The 16,716-nt window shown below is 42.3% G+C and overlaps 1 protein-coding gene and 1 long non-coding RNA gene across 2 annotated transcripts; one reads left to right on the forward strand and one right to left on the reverse strand.

Annotated features, from left to right (window-relative positions):
• Nucleotides 1–2,236: 2,236 nt before the first annotated feature.
• Nucleotides 2,237–3,971, reverse strand: LOC147973968 (uncharacterized). Its single transcript, XR_015603713.1, has 4 exons — nt 3,710–3,971; nt 3,376–3,456; nt 2,591–2,701; nt 2,237–2,506 (listed from the first exon to the last, which is right to left on the reverse strand). It is a non-coding gene; the product is annotated as an uncharacterized LOC147973968 (long non-coding RNA).
• Nucleotides 3,972–10,102: 6,131 nt separating this feature from the next.
• Nucleotides 10,103–16,620, forward strand: LOC125511572 (oxysterol-binding protein-related protein 1B). Its single transcript, XM_048676980.2, has 10 exons — nt 10,103–10,657; nt 12,366–12,719; nt 13,472–13,544; nt 13,955–14,391; nt 14,696–14,851; nt 15,042–15,209; nt 15,380–15,520; nt 15,617–15,832; nt 15,920–16,033; nt 16,156–16,620. Exons 1-10 carry the CDS (start codon nt 10,310–10,312, stop codon nt 16,342–16,344), a joined length of 2,196 nt encoding a protein of 731 aa, XP_048532937.1. The 5' UTR covers nt 10,103–10,309; the 3' UTR covers nt 16,345–16,620.
• The last annotated feature ends 96 nt before the right edge of the window (nt 16,621–16,716 follow it).

Here is a 16,716-nt window from a genome sequence, read left to right on the forward strand (position 1 = left end):
TTATGTTTTCTAAGGTCATGATATATCTCTCTTTTTTTTCTACATTTATCTAAGTTATAATCTTTGGTGTATGTTGGAATTGTTGATTCAACTTTACCTTTACTAACAGGGATACACATCTGTAGCATTGTATCAATATATATGTAGGAGAACCTCTAGATGATCATGGACTTAATACATTGATCAAGCCTGTGTGCATACTTGTCTTTAGTTCTGATATTGACCTTGTTCAAGCTAGATAACAAGTATTATTTTTAATCAGATACCCATGGTTGTGGTGGTGTTTGCCTCCCGTTTCTTCTTCTCCCCATCGGTGGTGAGGCTTTCGCAACCGCCAGTCGAGACTCGATCCGGTGGATATGCTCCTGAGCCCGACAGTCAAGGCATAATGTCATCAAGACTATGGACCCTGGTGTGGACCAAGAAGCAGGTTCTTGCCCGAGGCTTCCCAGATGGGAGAAGCCGGACTGCCCGAGGTCGAACAACCAAAAGACGGATTGATCCATCCATTTCATTTGGAAGGAGACTGCCTATATTTCGTCCTTAAGAGAAGCTCAGCCAAAACTCCAGACAAGCTCGGGGGATACAGACTATTTGCTATATCGAGGGTGGCCCATCGACCGGGAGGCATGTCAATGGGCCGGCCACAAGGCCCAGGAGGCAAAGTCGTGACGAGGGCCCTTCGATGGATAGGAGGCCCGACTTCTAGATGGTTCATCATCTTGGCATGAAAGGCCAAGAATCCATCAACCGATTGGGGATCTTGGTTGGTTAAGAGATTTCAAAACTCTAACTTGGTCCCTCTTTTTAAGGTGAGGCCGTCATCGTCTCGGTAGCAACCTTCATTTCATACTCATAACCCCCTCACATGAAGTGTTTTCCACCGTTAATCAAAAAACACAGGAGTTGGGTATTCCCTCGACAATGAGGGCACGAACCTAGGTAAACTCCCTGTGTGTGACAGGAGGGACGCCTATAAGACTCTAACTAGACCATACCGGCGTGCGTCGCTGCGCCCGTCGATTTATGCAATTCAATGTTAGGCATTGATACGAATATACAGAGACATGTTGTTTCATAATTTTGTATTGTAATTTTAGATTCTGATTTTGTTTTAAGTTGAGTAAATCCTTCCTTTATTGAATTTTTTTGAACCATCCTTTATCGAATATTGAAAGCCAAAGGTATCACATGAAACGACGGGAGGATTAAATAAGCTATTAGTTCGTTCTTGGGGTTGCCTTTTTGAATTTGTCTGAAAGTATGGTCTTGGACTGGGCCTTGTATCACGCTTTTTCAATGTTTAATCTGAAAGAATGGTCTTGGACTGAGCCTTGTGTCACATTTTTTTATGTTTATCATTTAGTAGTTATGTAATATTGTCTCAAAAAAAATTAGAATTGGGTTTCCGTTCTGATTCTGGAGGTTTAACTGAAGTACATTAAGATCGAGTATACTGGTCATGTTTGCTTTTCATCTTATATTCATGGATTAAGCGGGTTGTCTTGGGGTTGGTTTGGATGAGTTTATATCTGGGAATAGGTACCATGATTTGATGCAAAAAAATTATTGTTTAGTACCTATCCCCGAATTTGGAAGTATATTGGATATTATTGTATGAACTGAGAACGTAGGTACCTTTTGGCAAAAATTGGTTAATACTTTAACATGTTATATGGAAATGTTCTATACTTATAGTAGAATGGTGTGTGAGAGGTCAGGCTAATGATCATTATATGTTCAGGCATTCATAAGCATTCAGTTACCATTTGGCACCACATATCTGTAACTGATAACTGGTTTTTTTTGTAACTGATGAATAATGTCATTTGCATTTACTGTTGTTGTATCCGCGTTAGCCTTGTAGGGAAGAAAAATGAGGAGAAACAATGATACATGACAGGAATTAGTAGCTCCATGCTGCAATTTTTTGAGGAGTGGGCACTAAAGGTCTGCTTCGACTGCTGAATTTAGGGTAGGAATCCTTATTTTGCATACAAAAAGATCAACTGAAAACTGAAAAGATGCATTTTGTTATGCTAATAGAATTGAGATATTATATCATTGGGAAAACATTCTTAGTAGAATAGTAGAAGATCGAAGAAGTGCATTTTAAACATTCTTGGTAGAATAGTAGAAGATCGAAGAAGTGCATTTTGCTATAGGAATGGAAACCAAAGCTATGGAAACAAACATTATTCAAAGGTACGATAACCATATGTATAGAAATGCATAAGTTGTTTCATTATTCAGTGCGCAAAAGAGGAATAGTTTTTGCAAAACATAGTACCAAGACACGTTAACTGGTGAAGACAAAATCGTTGATCATCTGATCATGCAGTAGCATTCACACGCAGGCGAAATATTTATTAATCAGAAACAAAATGACTTTAAAAGGTGAATGTATGCAGAAGAACACCGTTTCTTTATTTGCTTATGAAATAAGCCGATCGAAGCTCTTTTATGATAAGTGCATCAAGTTGATGTGCCGGCTTCGGTTCCAGTCCTGTAATCCATAGAAAAGTTTGTAAATAAATAGTACTGTAAGTGGATATGTACTAAACTTTAGGTTGCAAGTTTTGGTCTGGACCTTTTTGATGGCTTCTTGTTAGTGTTGTGTGAATCATTTTTGCTTGCAGTGGCAATTTCAAAAGATGGTGCGCTTCTTGTTCCTTGGCAGAAGATGATTCTATCTGTTCCTCTAATAATTCAAACAAAAATGGCGATGATAATGAAGTAAAAAATTGGTCAAGGATATAACAAAATGAGAAATAATTGTATAGATGTTGCATCAAGTGTAGGAGAGATTTGTCCTTCATTTTTATCACTTTCATTAGTGTTGTCCCCGTCCTTGTCCTCGGTTTGTTTGTCGTTACTGCTAGTGTTTTAAATATCAAAGGGATAAACTAATAGTTTAGTGTACTACATCTTGAGGCATCACACAATGGTCCAGAATTAACTACCTTTACTCGTTTTCTGAACCTAATGCGTGCTAGTTGGTTCTTATTTGCTTGCTCTCTGCTGTATGTAGAATTTTTTTTAAAAGGAGGACCATGGTGTTTTGATTTGGGAGGCACAATATTTTCAATATAACCAGATTGTGATGTCGATGCATCAGTGCCTTGCAAGACATTTGTATGTTTTGCTCGTTTTGATTTATATTTTGATCCAGAGTGTGATGTCGACGCATCACCACTTGCATGCATTTGTTTTTCTTTTCCTCATTTTTCACTTGCTAATAAAATGCTACATAGAGCAAGATCGATACACAGTAGTGTAATTATTCATAACAATTATAATTTGGCATCATATAATAGGAATTAGAGGTACATTCACACGGATAGTAAGATGAGGCATAAGAACACTGGTACTAACCTGTCCGTTAGCCATAGAATACAATAATGCCTAAACCTTCTAATCCAGCAGAATCAGCCTCAAATCCTTAAAAATGAAGACCTACGTTTTTTGTGAGCACAAAAAAAATATGAATAAAGAAAAACAATGAAGACCTGGGGTAAGAGGGGATGCAGAAAGGAGGGAGGATTTGAACGAATTGCATACTTAAAATATTAGCCATCGCTCTTGGAGAATGATTTCCAGAAGTGGGGATAGTTGGGAAGAACCAGCGTAAGATTGCGATTATATAGGTGTTCATGACATGCTCATAAATTGTACGAAGGAAAAACATGAATGCAAAATTGTAACTGACCCAATAATAATTGGCGGCGGCCCATCCACTGCTATTGATGACAATTAAGGTCTGAATTGGCGATAGAAGTTGAATCGACTTGGGTTGTTCATGCGATGGCCCCGTCCGGTTGCGCAGCCTAGCAGATGTCGTCCAGTCGCCCGGCGAGGCGCCGTACGTCTGACCAGTCGATCCTCCAGCGTCGCAGTCATCACTCCCGCATCGCTAGGTTGGGGAACTGTCGTGGATGAGCCACCACGCGATATTTTTTTTAGGAAGCCACGACAAGGGTTCGTGGGGATTGTGCGAGGCTTCCGTGTCCATCCGCTTCACGTGGGAAAACTGCCACAGCCCATTAGGCCCAAGTTAACCCGGAGCGTCCAAAAATGCTAACGGAGCAGCGGCCCATGATGTGAGCGATCTGTATTAGCGAATGATGCAAGATTAAAAGCGATTCACGGCTAATCTAACGACCGACAATGCTTAAAATTGATGATCAGACGGTTGGGAGCGCTGATAACATGAGAGAGTTGGAAAAGTGCTCAGTTTTAATGTATCTAAATGGAGCGTTTATTGAAGGGGTCAAACTGCTACGTGAAACCTGATATGGGCGCCCCGGCTTCTTTCTTTGCGGGGATGGACACCCTGGCTATGGACGCATATGCTCTATTGAAGGGGTTCCAGCCTGCGAATGATCTTGGATTTTTCTCTCTTGTGATTGAATGCTCTTTGGTAGAAATCGTGCAAGCAGTTTTGAACCCTTCAGATTTCCGTGCGACGAGAGCGGTGGTTACGGATGAGTGCCGGCAGTTGATGAGTTTGTTCGGCAAGGCAACAAGTGAGCTTGCTCGTAGAGAGAATGCGTGAGGTGTGGCTTAAACACCTTCCTGATTTTTCTTGTCCCCTCGCTTGTAACAGATGGCTTATTTAATTAAATAAAGTCACGAAAGTTCTAAAAACCAAAAAAAGAAAAACAGTACTACGACCCAACTTCTAGGGACTGAGTCATTTCCTGCCACCTCATTTTTAGTGCTGATTCCTCCACGTGCATTTAACTGAAATCCATGCGTGTGTTGTTTTGTATGTAGTGCACAAAGGACACCATATTTCTATGTAGAGTACGTCGCTTATAGTAGAGAATATTTATTAGCACGTAGGGCAAATTCTACCACTCCATCCAGAAATTGTTTTATTAAGAAAACTTCTGATCTATTTATATTTAATTGTGGTACTACAAGAACATCAGAAATAATAAAAATTGCATCCAGATTAGTAGACCACCTAGCGACGAATACAAGCACCGAAGCGTGTCGAAGGCACGCCGCCGTCATAGCCCCCCCCCCCCCCCCCCCCCCTCCTCTATCTTTTTTGACGAGCCAGGAAGAAAAAGCCTGCTCTTGTTTGCCTTAAATTTGGACGAAATCATTAATTAAAGGATACCCTTTGCAAGTTATGGTGTCTCCTCTATCAAAGACAAGTGGCCCATCATATATGGGTCACTTGTCATAACGTAAGAGTTTTAGTGTGATTTCTTTCCACGCGGGTGGGAGATGAGTGGTTTCGTTTGTATTTATTAAATTTTGTTTCTTAAATGAAATATCTCTTGAATCATGCGTCCAAATGATAGAACCATTTTCATCGTTCTGTTCCTCGTGTCGAGATCTTCAAACCTAAATACCATGTTGATATATTTTTTATGAATGTTTTTTCATGCAAATTTGGGCTCCCAACTAGAGTAATGTATGCTTCCAGCATGAACTAACTCGTGTTCTCACTTTGTACTAACTAGAGGATACCCCGTGCGTTATTTGCGGGAACTGGTTGATGAAGTTTTGTGTTCATAACATGAGAACCAAAATTGAAAATACATGTGACTTTTTATCTTTGATTATGTATAGTTCTAACAATATTGATTGAGTATAAGTACAATAATTGAAAGGATTTTTTTTCATGCATGGTTGAATGTTGTGGTGGGTCTTTTTCCATGCATAATTGCAGTTTGAGGTGGGCCTTATCCTTTTTCATAGTTGTATGATGAGATGGCATTCTTGTGTGTTAAGATAAATAAGTTAGTGTGGATGACTCTCTTAGGTATATAGAATTTTGTGTTTCCCAACTTGTGCGCCAAGTTTAAATGCATGCTCCCAACTACACAAACATATGTTTTAATGTGAACTAACATGTACCCCGGCGTAGTACTAAACTGTGCTCCCAACTATTACTAATGTGCATGCTTCCAACATGTCTCCCAAGAGACACTAATATGTGATCCCACATATACTAACTTGTGCTCCGCAGAGGGTGTAGCGCAAATTATGCTCCACAAATGAACTAACTTGTGCTCCCACGAGGGGACAAAGAACAACTATGCTCTTGAGTGAAGCACAACCGTGCTCCCATGTGAAGCACATATGTGCTTCACGCTCACTAACAGAAAAACGCAAGTAAAATAGCCAGAAGAAAACAGAGGAAAAACCCCGCTGGCAAGCTTTCTCACTTGTTTGCTCCATCCCTCGCTCCCTCCTGGAGCCCCACACAATAGCATGGTGTGTACTGGAACTGCCCCCCATGGAAGCCCACGAATGGGTGCCCTTCAACTAGTGCATCCTGAAATGGGTGACATGCGTCCATGGAACTCACCGGGTATTCAACCTCAGTTTGTCGCCCAAATAAAACTGTATTGAGTCTAGCATCTGCTCAGCAAGCTGCACGACAAGGAGGGCCCAAAAGTCCATGATTTCCATAAGTTAGCTTATTGTCTGCCGGTGAAGAGATCTGGCACAAAGCATTTGAAAGGACTAATCATCTCCCTTTCTAAAATTGCCACTGGCTCTGCTTGAAACTCTCCTTCTAGTCTCATAGGAGGTAATTCTGGAGTGATCGCCACAACTTAGTGCCCTTCTTTCTTCTTTAATTGAGATACGTGAAAAGCCGAATGTACCATTGATCCCACTGGCAATTTCCATCAATAGGACAAAGTCCCACTCTTTTCTACAATTTCACATGGCCATAGTTTTGGAATGGGTTGGTCACTCTAGCTAGCAAGATCATCTTGTGATTGTTGAGTCATGTTATGTTAAATGGGAAAGTAACCAGGATTACATGAAAACCTGGTTAATCAAAGGGTAAATTTGACAACAAAAAGAAAAAAAGGATAAAAGAAATGTGGTTATAATATACCATTATCTACCACATACCAAACATACATACACCGATATAATTGTATTTTTAAAGAACATCTCTTGCTTCCTCTTGGAACCCCACACGACAGCATGGTGTGGACCGGAACTGCCTCCTTGTAGAAGCCCACGAAGGGGTACCTTCCAACTGGTTCATCCAAACTTGTGTGACATGCATCCATGGGACTCACTGGGTCTTCATCCTCAATTTGTCGACCAAATACAATGTATTGAGTGTAGCATATTCTTAGCAAGTTGCAGGGCAAGGAGGGCCCAAAAGTCCATGATTTTCATAAGTTAGCTTCTTGTCTGCTGGCGAAGAGGTCTGACACAAAGCTTTTGGAAGGACCAATGATCTTCCTTTTTATTATATTACTTTCTAGAATTGCCACTGGCTCGACTTGAAACTCGCCTTCTGGTCCCGTAAGAACTAATTCTGGAGTGATCACTACAGCTTAGTGCCCTTATTTCTTCTTTAATTAAGACACATGAAAATCTGGATGTACCATTGATCCCGCTGGTGATTTCCATCTATAGGACCAAGTCCCAATCTCTTCTACAATTTCAAATGACCATTGTTTTGGAATGGGTTGGTCACTCTAGCAAGCAAGATCATCTTGTGACCGTTGACCTGTGTTATATTAAACGAGGGAGTAACCACGACCATGTGAAAACCCAGTTAATCAAATGGTAATTTTGACAACAAAAAGGAACAAAAAGGATAAAACAAATTTGGTTATAGTATACCATAATCTACCACAATATCAAACATATATATACCGATATATTTGTATTTTTAAACAACATCCCTCGATTCCTCCTGGAGCCCCACACAGCAGCATGGTGTCGATTGGAACTGCCTCCTGTAGAAGCCCACGAATGGGTACCCTTCAACTAGTTAATCCCAAACTTGGGTGACATGCATCCATGGAACTCACCAGGTATTCAGCCTCAATTTGTCAACCAAATACAATGTAATGAGTCTAGCATATGCTCATCAAGACGCGTCGCAAGGAGGGCCCAGAAGTTCGTAACTTCCATAAGATCGAATGTGTTCTTCACTTTAGCTAGCAAGGTAATATTGTGGTTGTTGAGTTGTGTATGTTAAACATATTTCAAGATTTTGCAACGAGAAAGCAACCACAACTACATGAAAAACCGGTTAATCAAATGATAAATTTGACAACAAAAAAGGTAAAACAAATGTGGTTATAGTATACCATAATCTACTATAGTACCAAACACACATACACACATATGTTTGTATTTCTAAACAACATTCCTGAGAGAGAGAGAGAGTTCGTCCATGGTGAAATTCCGTCGTGCTCCACTCCGCACACACCCTACAACAACATTGCCTCCCTTCTCGCATGCTCCTCCACTCTAGAGGCCCCCCTCACGCACTAACATCGCCTCCCTCCTCTTTTTCCTATTCACATATATGCTCATGTGGGTGCTACTAACTCCTGCACTCCCGACATGATACACAGACATTCCTCGGTAGAGCCATGGATGCCAACGAGGCCTCAAGTGGGAGGGGGTCACTTCTCGGCGCTACTATCGGTAGCTTGTGGCGACTTCTTCGTGAGGGAACGACACTGTAGTGCGGCATCTTTTGTATGACACCTTCTCCCCGAGTTCACCCCGTAGGCGCCTTTTCATAGATGGGCAGGTACCACTCAAAACTCATTAGTGTATCGAGACGCCTTTGAGTTTTCTATTAAACTTACATACACAATGATAGGCGTCTCGATCCACCGTTTGGTATACAAGCACTGTCGGGTACCGCTTCAAAACTCATTGGCGTCTTATTTCTCCTTGGCACAGATGCAACCTAGTCTCCCTCACGAGAGTGTTTGGCACCACAGCTGGAAAATGACAAGGCCATGGGCATGGGATTTTTTACAATGGGACAAAGGGAAAAGAGATCCCAAGTTTTCAGCAAAAATCATAACTAACCATGCAAATGATAACTCTTAGAAATTATATTCACTCGTATCGATGTCATAATCAACTAGCAAACAATAATAACATATATCAAATGCCAACACTTTGTCAAAACAATCATGGATTGGGGGGAAATGGCCACTCGACCCATGTCCACCTTAGGAGTCAGGAGTAAGTCCTGCTAGGCATGTCCCACCATCGAAATCGCTGCCAAAGCAACACCGTTGTTTCGTGAAGCCTTTGCCCAGGAAATGAAACTGTAGCTTTTCTATAAGTTGCGATGGTTTTGTGTAATTTACTAGCGTGATGCGTTAACGTTATATTCTTTCATAGTTCACGCATGTAATTAAACAATCATTGAGATCTAAAAGGGCCTCTAGAATTTTCACAAAAAATAAATAAATAAGAGGGCCTCTAGAAAAAAACCGATCATTGAGATCTAACCGGGCCTAAAACGATCATTGATTGAAAGAAAATAGGGTTTCCTCTCCCCAAATATACGTGCGGCCAACAACCGCCTCTCCCTCAAAAAAGCCTAGGGTTTCCTCTGCCTCCTGCCGGCACCATCGCCGGTCCTCCTCGTCTCTGGTGGTCTTAGGGCCATGGCGGCGTGGTGGATCTCGACTCTTGCATGTGGGAGGGCTCCGTCTTTAGATGTTCCTTCGAGTTTTGTTAGGGTTTGTGTCTTGCTCAGGAAGACAACACGACGGCGTATTCCTGGAGATGAATAAGGTTCTCCCTGCCTAGCACTCGTCCCGATGGTGCGTATAGCATCATCAGTGGGTGTGTAGGGATGTGCTTTCGACGGATCTGTCCTTGATGGATTTGCTTGGATCTGGTCGTAGTGTGTTTACGACTCTACGTTCGTGCGTATTCAAGTTGGATTCTTCCGATTTACGCTACTCTTCAACAGCGACGATTGATGTTCTGGTGTGCTGGTCCTATGTGGTCTTAGCACGACGACTTCCCAACTGTCTATTGCAACAAGTTTTGCCCGGCTCCGGCAAGGAAGGGATGATGACGGCGGCGCGCCTTCAGCTCGCTTCAGTGTTTGTAGTCGTCACTAGATGATCTACAGATCTGAATGTAATTTTTTATTATTTTTTGTATTCATTGTACTGCCATGCCATACTTGATGATGAATAAATCGAAAGTTTTCTCGAAAGTAAAAAAACGATCATTGAGATCTAAGCGGGCCTCGTGTTTACTCGTAAGCTGAGCCAAGCCAGTGTCACCACCCAATTTAAGCGGACCGGACCCCCACTCAGCTGCTACTACTAGAAGTTAAGCAAGTCGACGACGACGACGACTTGCGCCGCCGGCTTCCTATAAAATCGGCGCGCCTCTCGTCTCCTCCGCCCCACTCCATCGTGATCGTCAGCTGCCTACCTACCTCCCTCCCTCCCTCCAGCCGAGGAATCAGCAAAAAACAAATGCCACTGTGATTGTGCTTGTGCGCGAGCCAAGGAGAAAGGGGGGGAGGGGATCGACGACGATGCGGATGCGGGCGCGGGACCTGCACCCGCTCTGCTGCCTCCCCGTGGACTGCCCCGGCGGGTGGTGCGCCGACCGCTCCCCGTCCTCGCCCCCGCCCGCGCCGGCGCCGGCCGCCGTGGCCGGGCTGCTCCACAAGTGGACCAACATCGGCAAGGGCTGGCGCCCGCGCTGGTTCGCCATCCTCCGCGGCGGCCTCCTCGCCTACTCCAAGATCCGCCCCCGCGCCGCCGGCTCCCCGACCCCTTCGGCGCCCGCGCCGGAGGACGGCCGCCCCAGGCTGATCGGCCCCGCCGGGTACGCCGCCGCCGCCCCCGAGGACCGCCCCATTGGGCTCGTGCACCTCAAGGTCCGTCCGCCCGTCTCATCCCATCTGATTGATCCCGCCGCCGCCGCGCGCTCCTCTGCTTCTCTTTCCCCACCCGAAAGAATCGAATTTTATTTTTAGCCTGGTAGATTCTTGCCCTTTTTTCCAGTTGGTCTGTTATTAGAAGACAGATTCAGGGAGGTTTCGCCATTGTTCCACTGCTTGCTACTCAATGCCTGCCGGCCATGGCGATGATCTTCAACTGTTAATGCTCTGCTCTGATGATAATAATCTTACTAGGTGGATTCAGAGCAGGTGGAGCTATGCGCATAGATAAAATACACAGTAACAAACAAACAAACAAATGGGAGCTGTAAAGCTAGAGAGACCAACGCGTCACATCACTCTGAGTTCGGCCTCGGCCGTGTCCGCATCCACTGACTCTACCTAGCTTAGCTTCCACCCCACCCACATCAGAATCATCGACACCCACTTCCCAGATCTTCACAACAAGCTAGAGCTGCGACATTTACCAACCTACAGTACGTACTAAACTGTACTAGTATACATTTGTTTAGTTAATTACCTGGATTAATCGATCGATGGAGATGGCGGAACGGCGACGGCGAGTGCTTACTGCTTAGTTATGCGTGCCTTTCCTGAAAGCAACTGCCCCTTTTGAATTGGCAAAGCACACGTGAGCTTTCCTGCAACGCAAATGCTGTTGTGGGATCCAACCACCCAGACCCAGGTAGGGGTTGCCAGTGACAGTGAGCACCATCTCCGTGGAGATCAACTCACACCAATGGGGCTAAACAAGATTAGCAATGCTGCTTGCCATCTTTTCCTTTTTGCCCTTTTTTACATTACATTTTACAGCCCCCTCTGGTGAAGAAGTATCTCCTCCGGTGAGTCTCCACATATGAAGAATGACACCATGCGCTGTGCTGGGCATGTGAAGCAACCAACTGGCTTCCAGCTGGATTCGCTCTCTCGGGTTTAAACTGGGTACTGATGGGGCCTTGGCATTGGATGTTCTTGAGCTGTTGGAATCTGAGGCATATGGTGGGGAAGGGGACTTTTAGGGCCCTCGTGTTTGTGTGAAACTGTGAACCATCCTGTCTATAGTTGTTAGTGCTGCCAGGTAGCCACATTCATACCTTCAACAATTTCAGTTGAAATGATGCGGTAAAGCAAAGGCTCTACAGTGTAGTACATTCTCTCTTCTTTTGTTTACCTACTAGGAGTAATTCTAAGTACTACACATGGTTTTTTGTAGCTGTGAACAAACAACACTTTCTGATTCGCATTCCACAGAACCACACAAACAGTTGGCACATGCTTAAAATTGCACATGTTTTGGCAGAAAACTACACATTGCACAAAACAATTCAATTCTTTGGCTGCTGGCTAGTCGGTCCGGTATGCCAATTACACCGATGATTGTGTTCCACCAGTCAGGTTCTCACTTCTTTTACATGAATCGATTGTGTTTCATTAAAACATCCCCATAAAGTATGTCTGGTTTTCTTAAAGGCATATTTAGACTATTAGTTTTCTGCTGGTTGTTCTAAAAATGCATGACTTTGTTAGAATGTGCTCTTTATCGAATATAAAAAAATAATCTGAGGGCATCTTTCTTATTAATTTGGGCAAGTCTCATTGAATGGCATAGTGTATAGAGAGAATATGTAATCTTGTTAGATCTGCAGGTTTTGGTTGCTAACTTTATCATCTAAAATTTCGCCAGATATCATCATTCCGTGAAAGTAAATCAGACGATAAGCGGTTCTATATAATTACTCCAACCAAGACGCTTCAGCTGAGAACCAACTCAGTTAAGGATCGTGTGGCTTGGATTGAAGCCCTTGTTTCTGCGAGAAGTGAATCTTCTCCCAATGGAGTCTTACTGTATGACCAGAATGATGCATCCTTTTCTACAGACAGGCTTAGAAATCGTATGCATGCTGAAGGTCTTGGTGAAGAGGTTATTAAAGACTGTGAGCAGATTGTCCATTCAGAATTCTTGCAGTATTATACACAGATGAAACAACGTTGTGAAGAGTATTTGAGCTTTCTTGGCAGTCTTCCACAACAGCTTGAGGTAACATTTTCTCAAGACTTGCTGCTAGGTGTATCAGTGAACTCAATCTGCTCCCACTACTTTGATGATTGACCATCTCATTAATTTAACGTGGATTGCAAGAAAGCATTTGGTGCACTGTTGAACTTTTTTTAGAATCAACTGTGTGGTCCCTGTACCCTCAGTACACTATATTCAAGTCGCTTTTTGAGTTATTAGAAGAAATTATAATTTTTTGATTAATTCGAAATAATGGGTTTTGCATTTATCGTGGATTATGAAATAATCAGTAGCCATTCTAACTCTGTTTTAATTTGAGTTACATGTACAGAAGTTGAACATGCCAACCTTAATCCAAAAAAGTTCGCCCCGTCTAGAAGAATTAAGGATACCGCAGACACTTATCTCTGATTTCGTTTGACCCTTCCAGCATTGTATAAGTATTACAGTAAACTGTAGAAAGATCCTCATTTCTATTGAGATTTTTTGGTGACATAACCATATTGATTTTATTTTGGATGTGATGTGCGTGATTGCCGTAATAACTACACCCCGGGCATCCTCCCAGTGCTCAGGCCCAAACTATCACTAAATACTGCTTAATAATAATTATTAAGAGGAAAATCAGTTTGATTGACCTCAAAAGGCAGAATAACAACAGTCAGACCGGAAATTTTGGGTCTTCCCCTGCTTATTCCCAGTTGGAAACTGAACTAAGCAATATAGAGAAATGCAATAACCTGCTCTTCATGCTGATATGCTGTGTCTTTCAGGTACTTAATGAACAAGATACTACACACTCTATCAGACCTGAATGTTCCTGCTCTGGACATGGAAAATGTTGTGGTACTTGATTTTTTTTTTTGAACTCTTTATGTTTTCTATGTTTCTCATACTAGAATCCTGTTCGCATCCATGATTCATGCAATTAGCTTCGAGGAAAAATATCAATTTGGTATTTCTAGTTTGATCGGTGTTTGTACCTTTTTTCCTCATCCTCTCAGTTTAAGCTTTTAATGCACAATTTCCAGTTGCTCTCGTGCTGTACCGTTGTCTCAAGATGGATGTTTGAACATGTTTATTTGATAATCTTTTTGTTGTTTGTTGTTAAACTGCTATCATATCACATCAAATTTTGAAAATGCAGAATGCCATGTTTATCTGTTGAGCTTTCATATGTGGAGCAAGATAAAAGAGAAAATGAATTTTAGCTTTCTGTTGTTCTTACTTTTTTTTTCTTGACCTTTTTCTATCAGAGAGCAGCAACACGGAATCATCCGATGATGCTGGGATTCAGGAGTTAGATGAATCGTCAGATGAAGATGACTATAACTTCTGTGATACAAGACAAAGTTTCAGTGATTCTGCTGCGAGTCCTGACATGAGGATGAAGCATTCAAATTCGAGCAACGATGTCCAGCAATACAATCATAATTTTGTAGAATCAAGATCTGGCAAGGGAGAGAATGAATGTTTATTGCTGCCACCAAAACGCCGCACAAAGTTGCCTGAACCAGTTGAAAAGGAGAAGGGCGTTAGTCTTTGGTCAATGATCAAGGACAATGTTGGGAAAGATCTGACGCGGGTCTGCCTGCCTGTTTACTTTAATGAACCGATTTCATCTCTTCAAAAATGCTTTGAAGACTTGGAATATTCTCATTTGTTGGACCATGCATATGATTATGGCCTAAAGGTATGAAAATGTCATCCTTCATGCATCTTTCTTGTGATTTGTTTTTTTGTTTTTGTTTCTGTCTTGTCAATGATACTTAAAATTAGTGGTAGCTTTTAAAATTTAGTGAACAACAAGATGTTTATTTCCACCATGACTCATTCTAAATGTATCTTATCTGGCTGATCTGAATTTTATTTGTTCATTAGATGCAACATGGCATCTGTTACATTTTTACCAACTCTGATCAATTAATAGTTCACTGTTAGTCTGGAAACTAGCTGGCTATAATTTTTCAGTATTCTGAGCATCAATCTGAATCCAGGGCAACAGTGTGATGAGAACTCTATGTGTTGCTGCATTCGCTGTCTCTGGGTATGCTTCCTCTGATGGCCGGCCCTGCAAACCTTTTAATCCTTTGCTAGGGGAAACTTATGAAGCTGATTTTCCTGAAAATGGAATCCGTTTCTTCTCAGAAAAGGTCAGTTATTGGTAACGATGGAACTAAGTTTAGCAAGTTTCATTCAGTGAGAATTGTCATGATATATTTCTATTTGTTCTCTACAAACAGTTGTAATTTCACTTTCTACTGTTATCTGCCGTTAGACCTTTTGCTGTTACTGTTACGAACTATACCTGAAGTCATTATGTTATTCCCTTCTTGGTACCAGGTTAGTCATCATCCAATGGTCATGGCCTGTCATTGTGAAGGAAGAGGATGGAAATTTTGGGGAGAGAGCAATGTAAAGAGCAAATTCTGGGGACAAACAATTCAGCTTGATCCTGTTGGTGTTTTAACATTAGAATTCGATGATGGAGAAATTTTCAAATGGAGCAAGGTAAAAGACCTTCCTGGAGACCACTAGCCTTTAATCATTGATTGCAGGACAGGCAGACCGCCTCACCCATGCCCAAATCCAATAAACGATGCTTGTCCAGCAGGTCTCATAGTAGTGAACCCTTTTTTTTTTGCTTATGAAAAATCTGAACTTCTTACTCTCTGTGCCAGGTTACAACAACCATTAATAACCTTATCATCGGTAGACTTTATTGCCATCATCATGGGACGATGAAAATAAGTGGGAACAGACAACATTCATGCAAGCTTACCTTTAAACAGCAGTCGTTTCTTGAACGTAACCCTCGACAGGTAAAACAGAACATAAATGCCAGTTCCCACAACCTATGTGTTTTTCACCTTCCCTGTCATCTCCATAGATCTTACTAAGATATAGTCCTATGCAAGGTTCAAGGAGTTGTTGAGGATATTGGCGGTACCAAGGTTGCTACCTTAAGGGGAAAGTGGGACGAGAGCTTGTACTGCAATGTTACTAATGACGGAGTAAATTCCAGTGCTGAATCCACTCTGCTGTGGGAGAAACATGAGCCTCCAACTAATCCCACACGATACAATTTGTCATCATTTGCTATAACCCTAAACGAGCTGACTCCAAATCTCAAGGTACACCATTGGCAGATTCAGCTCGCTATCTCGGTACTTCTCTCAGCTAGCTCTGATACTGAAGCTCCGTTTTTGCCTATTGTTTAGGAGAAACTTCCTCCAACAGATTCAAGGCTCAGACCGGATCAGCGACACCTAGAGAATGGGGAGTACGATAAAGCCAACTCTGAGAAGCTACGGTTGGAGACAAGGCAACGGATGGTACATCTTCCTGCATGTTCTCCTACATGTTCATGGAAATAACACTTGCGTTCACAGTTCTGTTGAAGGCCCTACTTTCACAAAAATGTCTTAACTGAAGTACTGGATCTCTTCATGTACAGGCACGGAAAATGCAGGATAATGGATGGAAACCGAGATGGTTCGACAGGGACACCGAAGACGGAGCGTTCCACTACACCGGCGGTTACTGGGAGGCGAGAGAGCAGAGGAAATGGGATGGCTGCCGCGATATATTCGGTGAATTGCCCGACAAGAAAACTTATCCGGTTCCCGCTAGTGTGGGTATATAGCTCAATTATGTAGCAGCTATTCCATTTCCACCAAATAGGTGTTAGCGTGAAAAGTATTACTGAAAATATATACTACAACTACTAGCTGGCTTTCCCAATCCTCATTGTGGAGAGATGAGCTCATTCATCTCCCCTGTATGTAAACAAATACTATGACATACGACTATGGACATTATAAACTGTGTCTGTGTCCACAGGCTTGCAAGATGTAGTAGGTGCTATAGCTTGTGGTTGTTAAACCTAGATTGTCAATAATAATATTCTTCTTTAGCTGTATATGTTTTCACACAACCAATGAGTGCCTTGTTATCAAGTGCTTAAGTATAAATCTAGTGATCAAGCGCTGATCAAGAATGTTTGTGCAGTTAACCA

Source organism: Triticum urartu, chromosome 5A (genome assembly GCF_056163025.1).
Source record: "Triticum urartu cultivar PI428250 chromosome 5A, HENAU_Tu73, whole genome shotgun sequence".
Classification (NCBI taxonomy): Eukaryota; Viridiplantae; Streptophyta; class Magnoliopsida; order Poales; family Poaceae; genus Triticum; species Triticum urartu.

Coding starts and splice junctions, on each gene's coding strand:
- LOC125511572 (XM_048676980.2), top strand. CDS start 10,310: ATGCGGATGCGGGCGCGGGACCTGCACCCGCTCTGCTGCCTCCCCGTG. Junction 14,392..14,695: donor CATATGATTATGGCCTAAAG/GTATGAAAATGT, acceptor ATCTGAATCCAG/GGCAACAGTGTGATGAGAAC. Junction 15,210..15,379: donor AAATTTTCAAATGGAGCAAG/GTAAAAGACCTT, acceptor TCTCTGTGCCAG/GTTACAACAACCATTAATAA.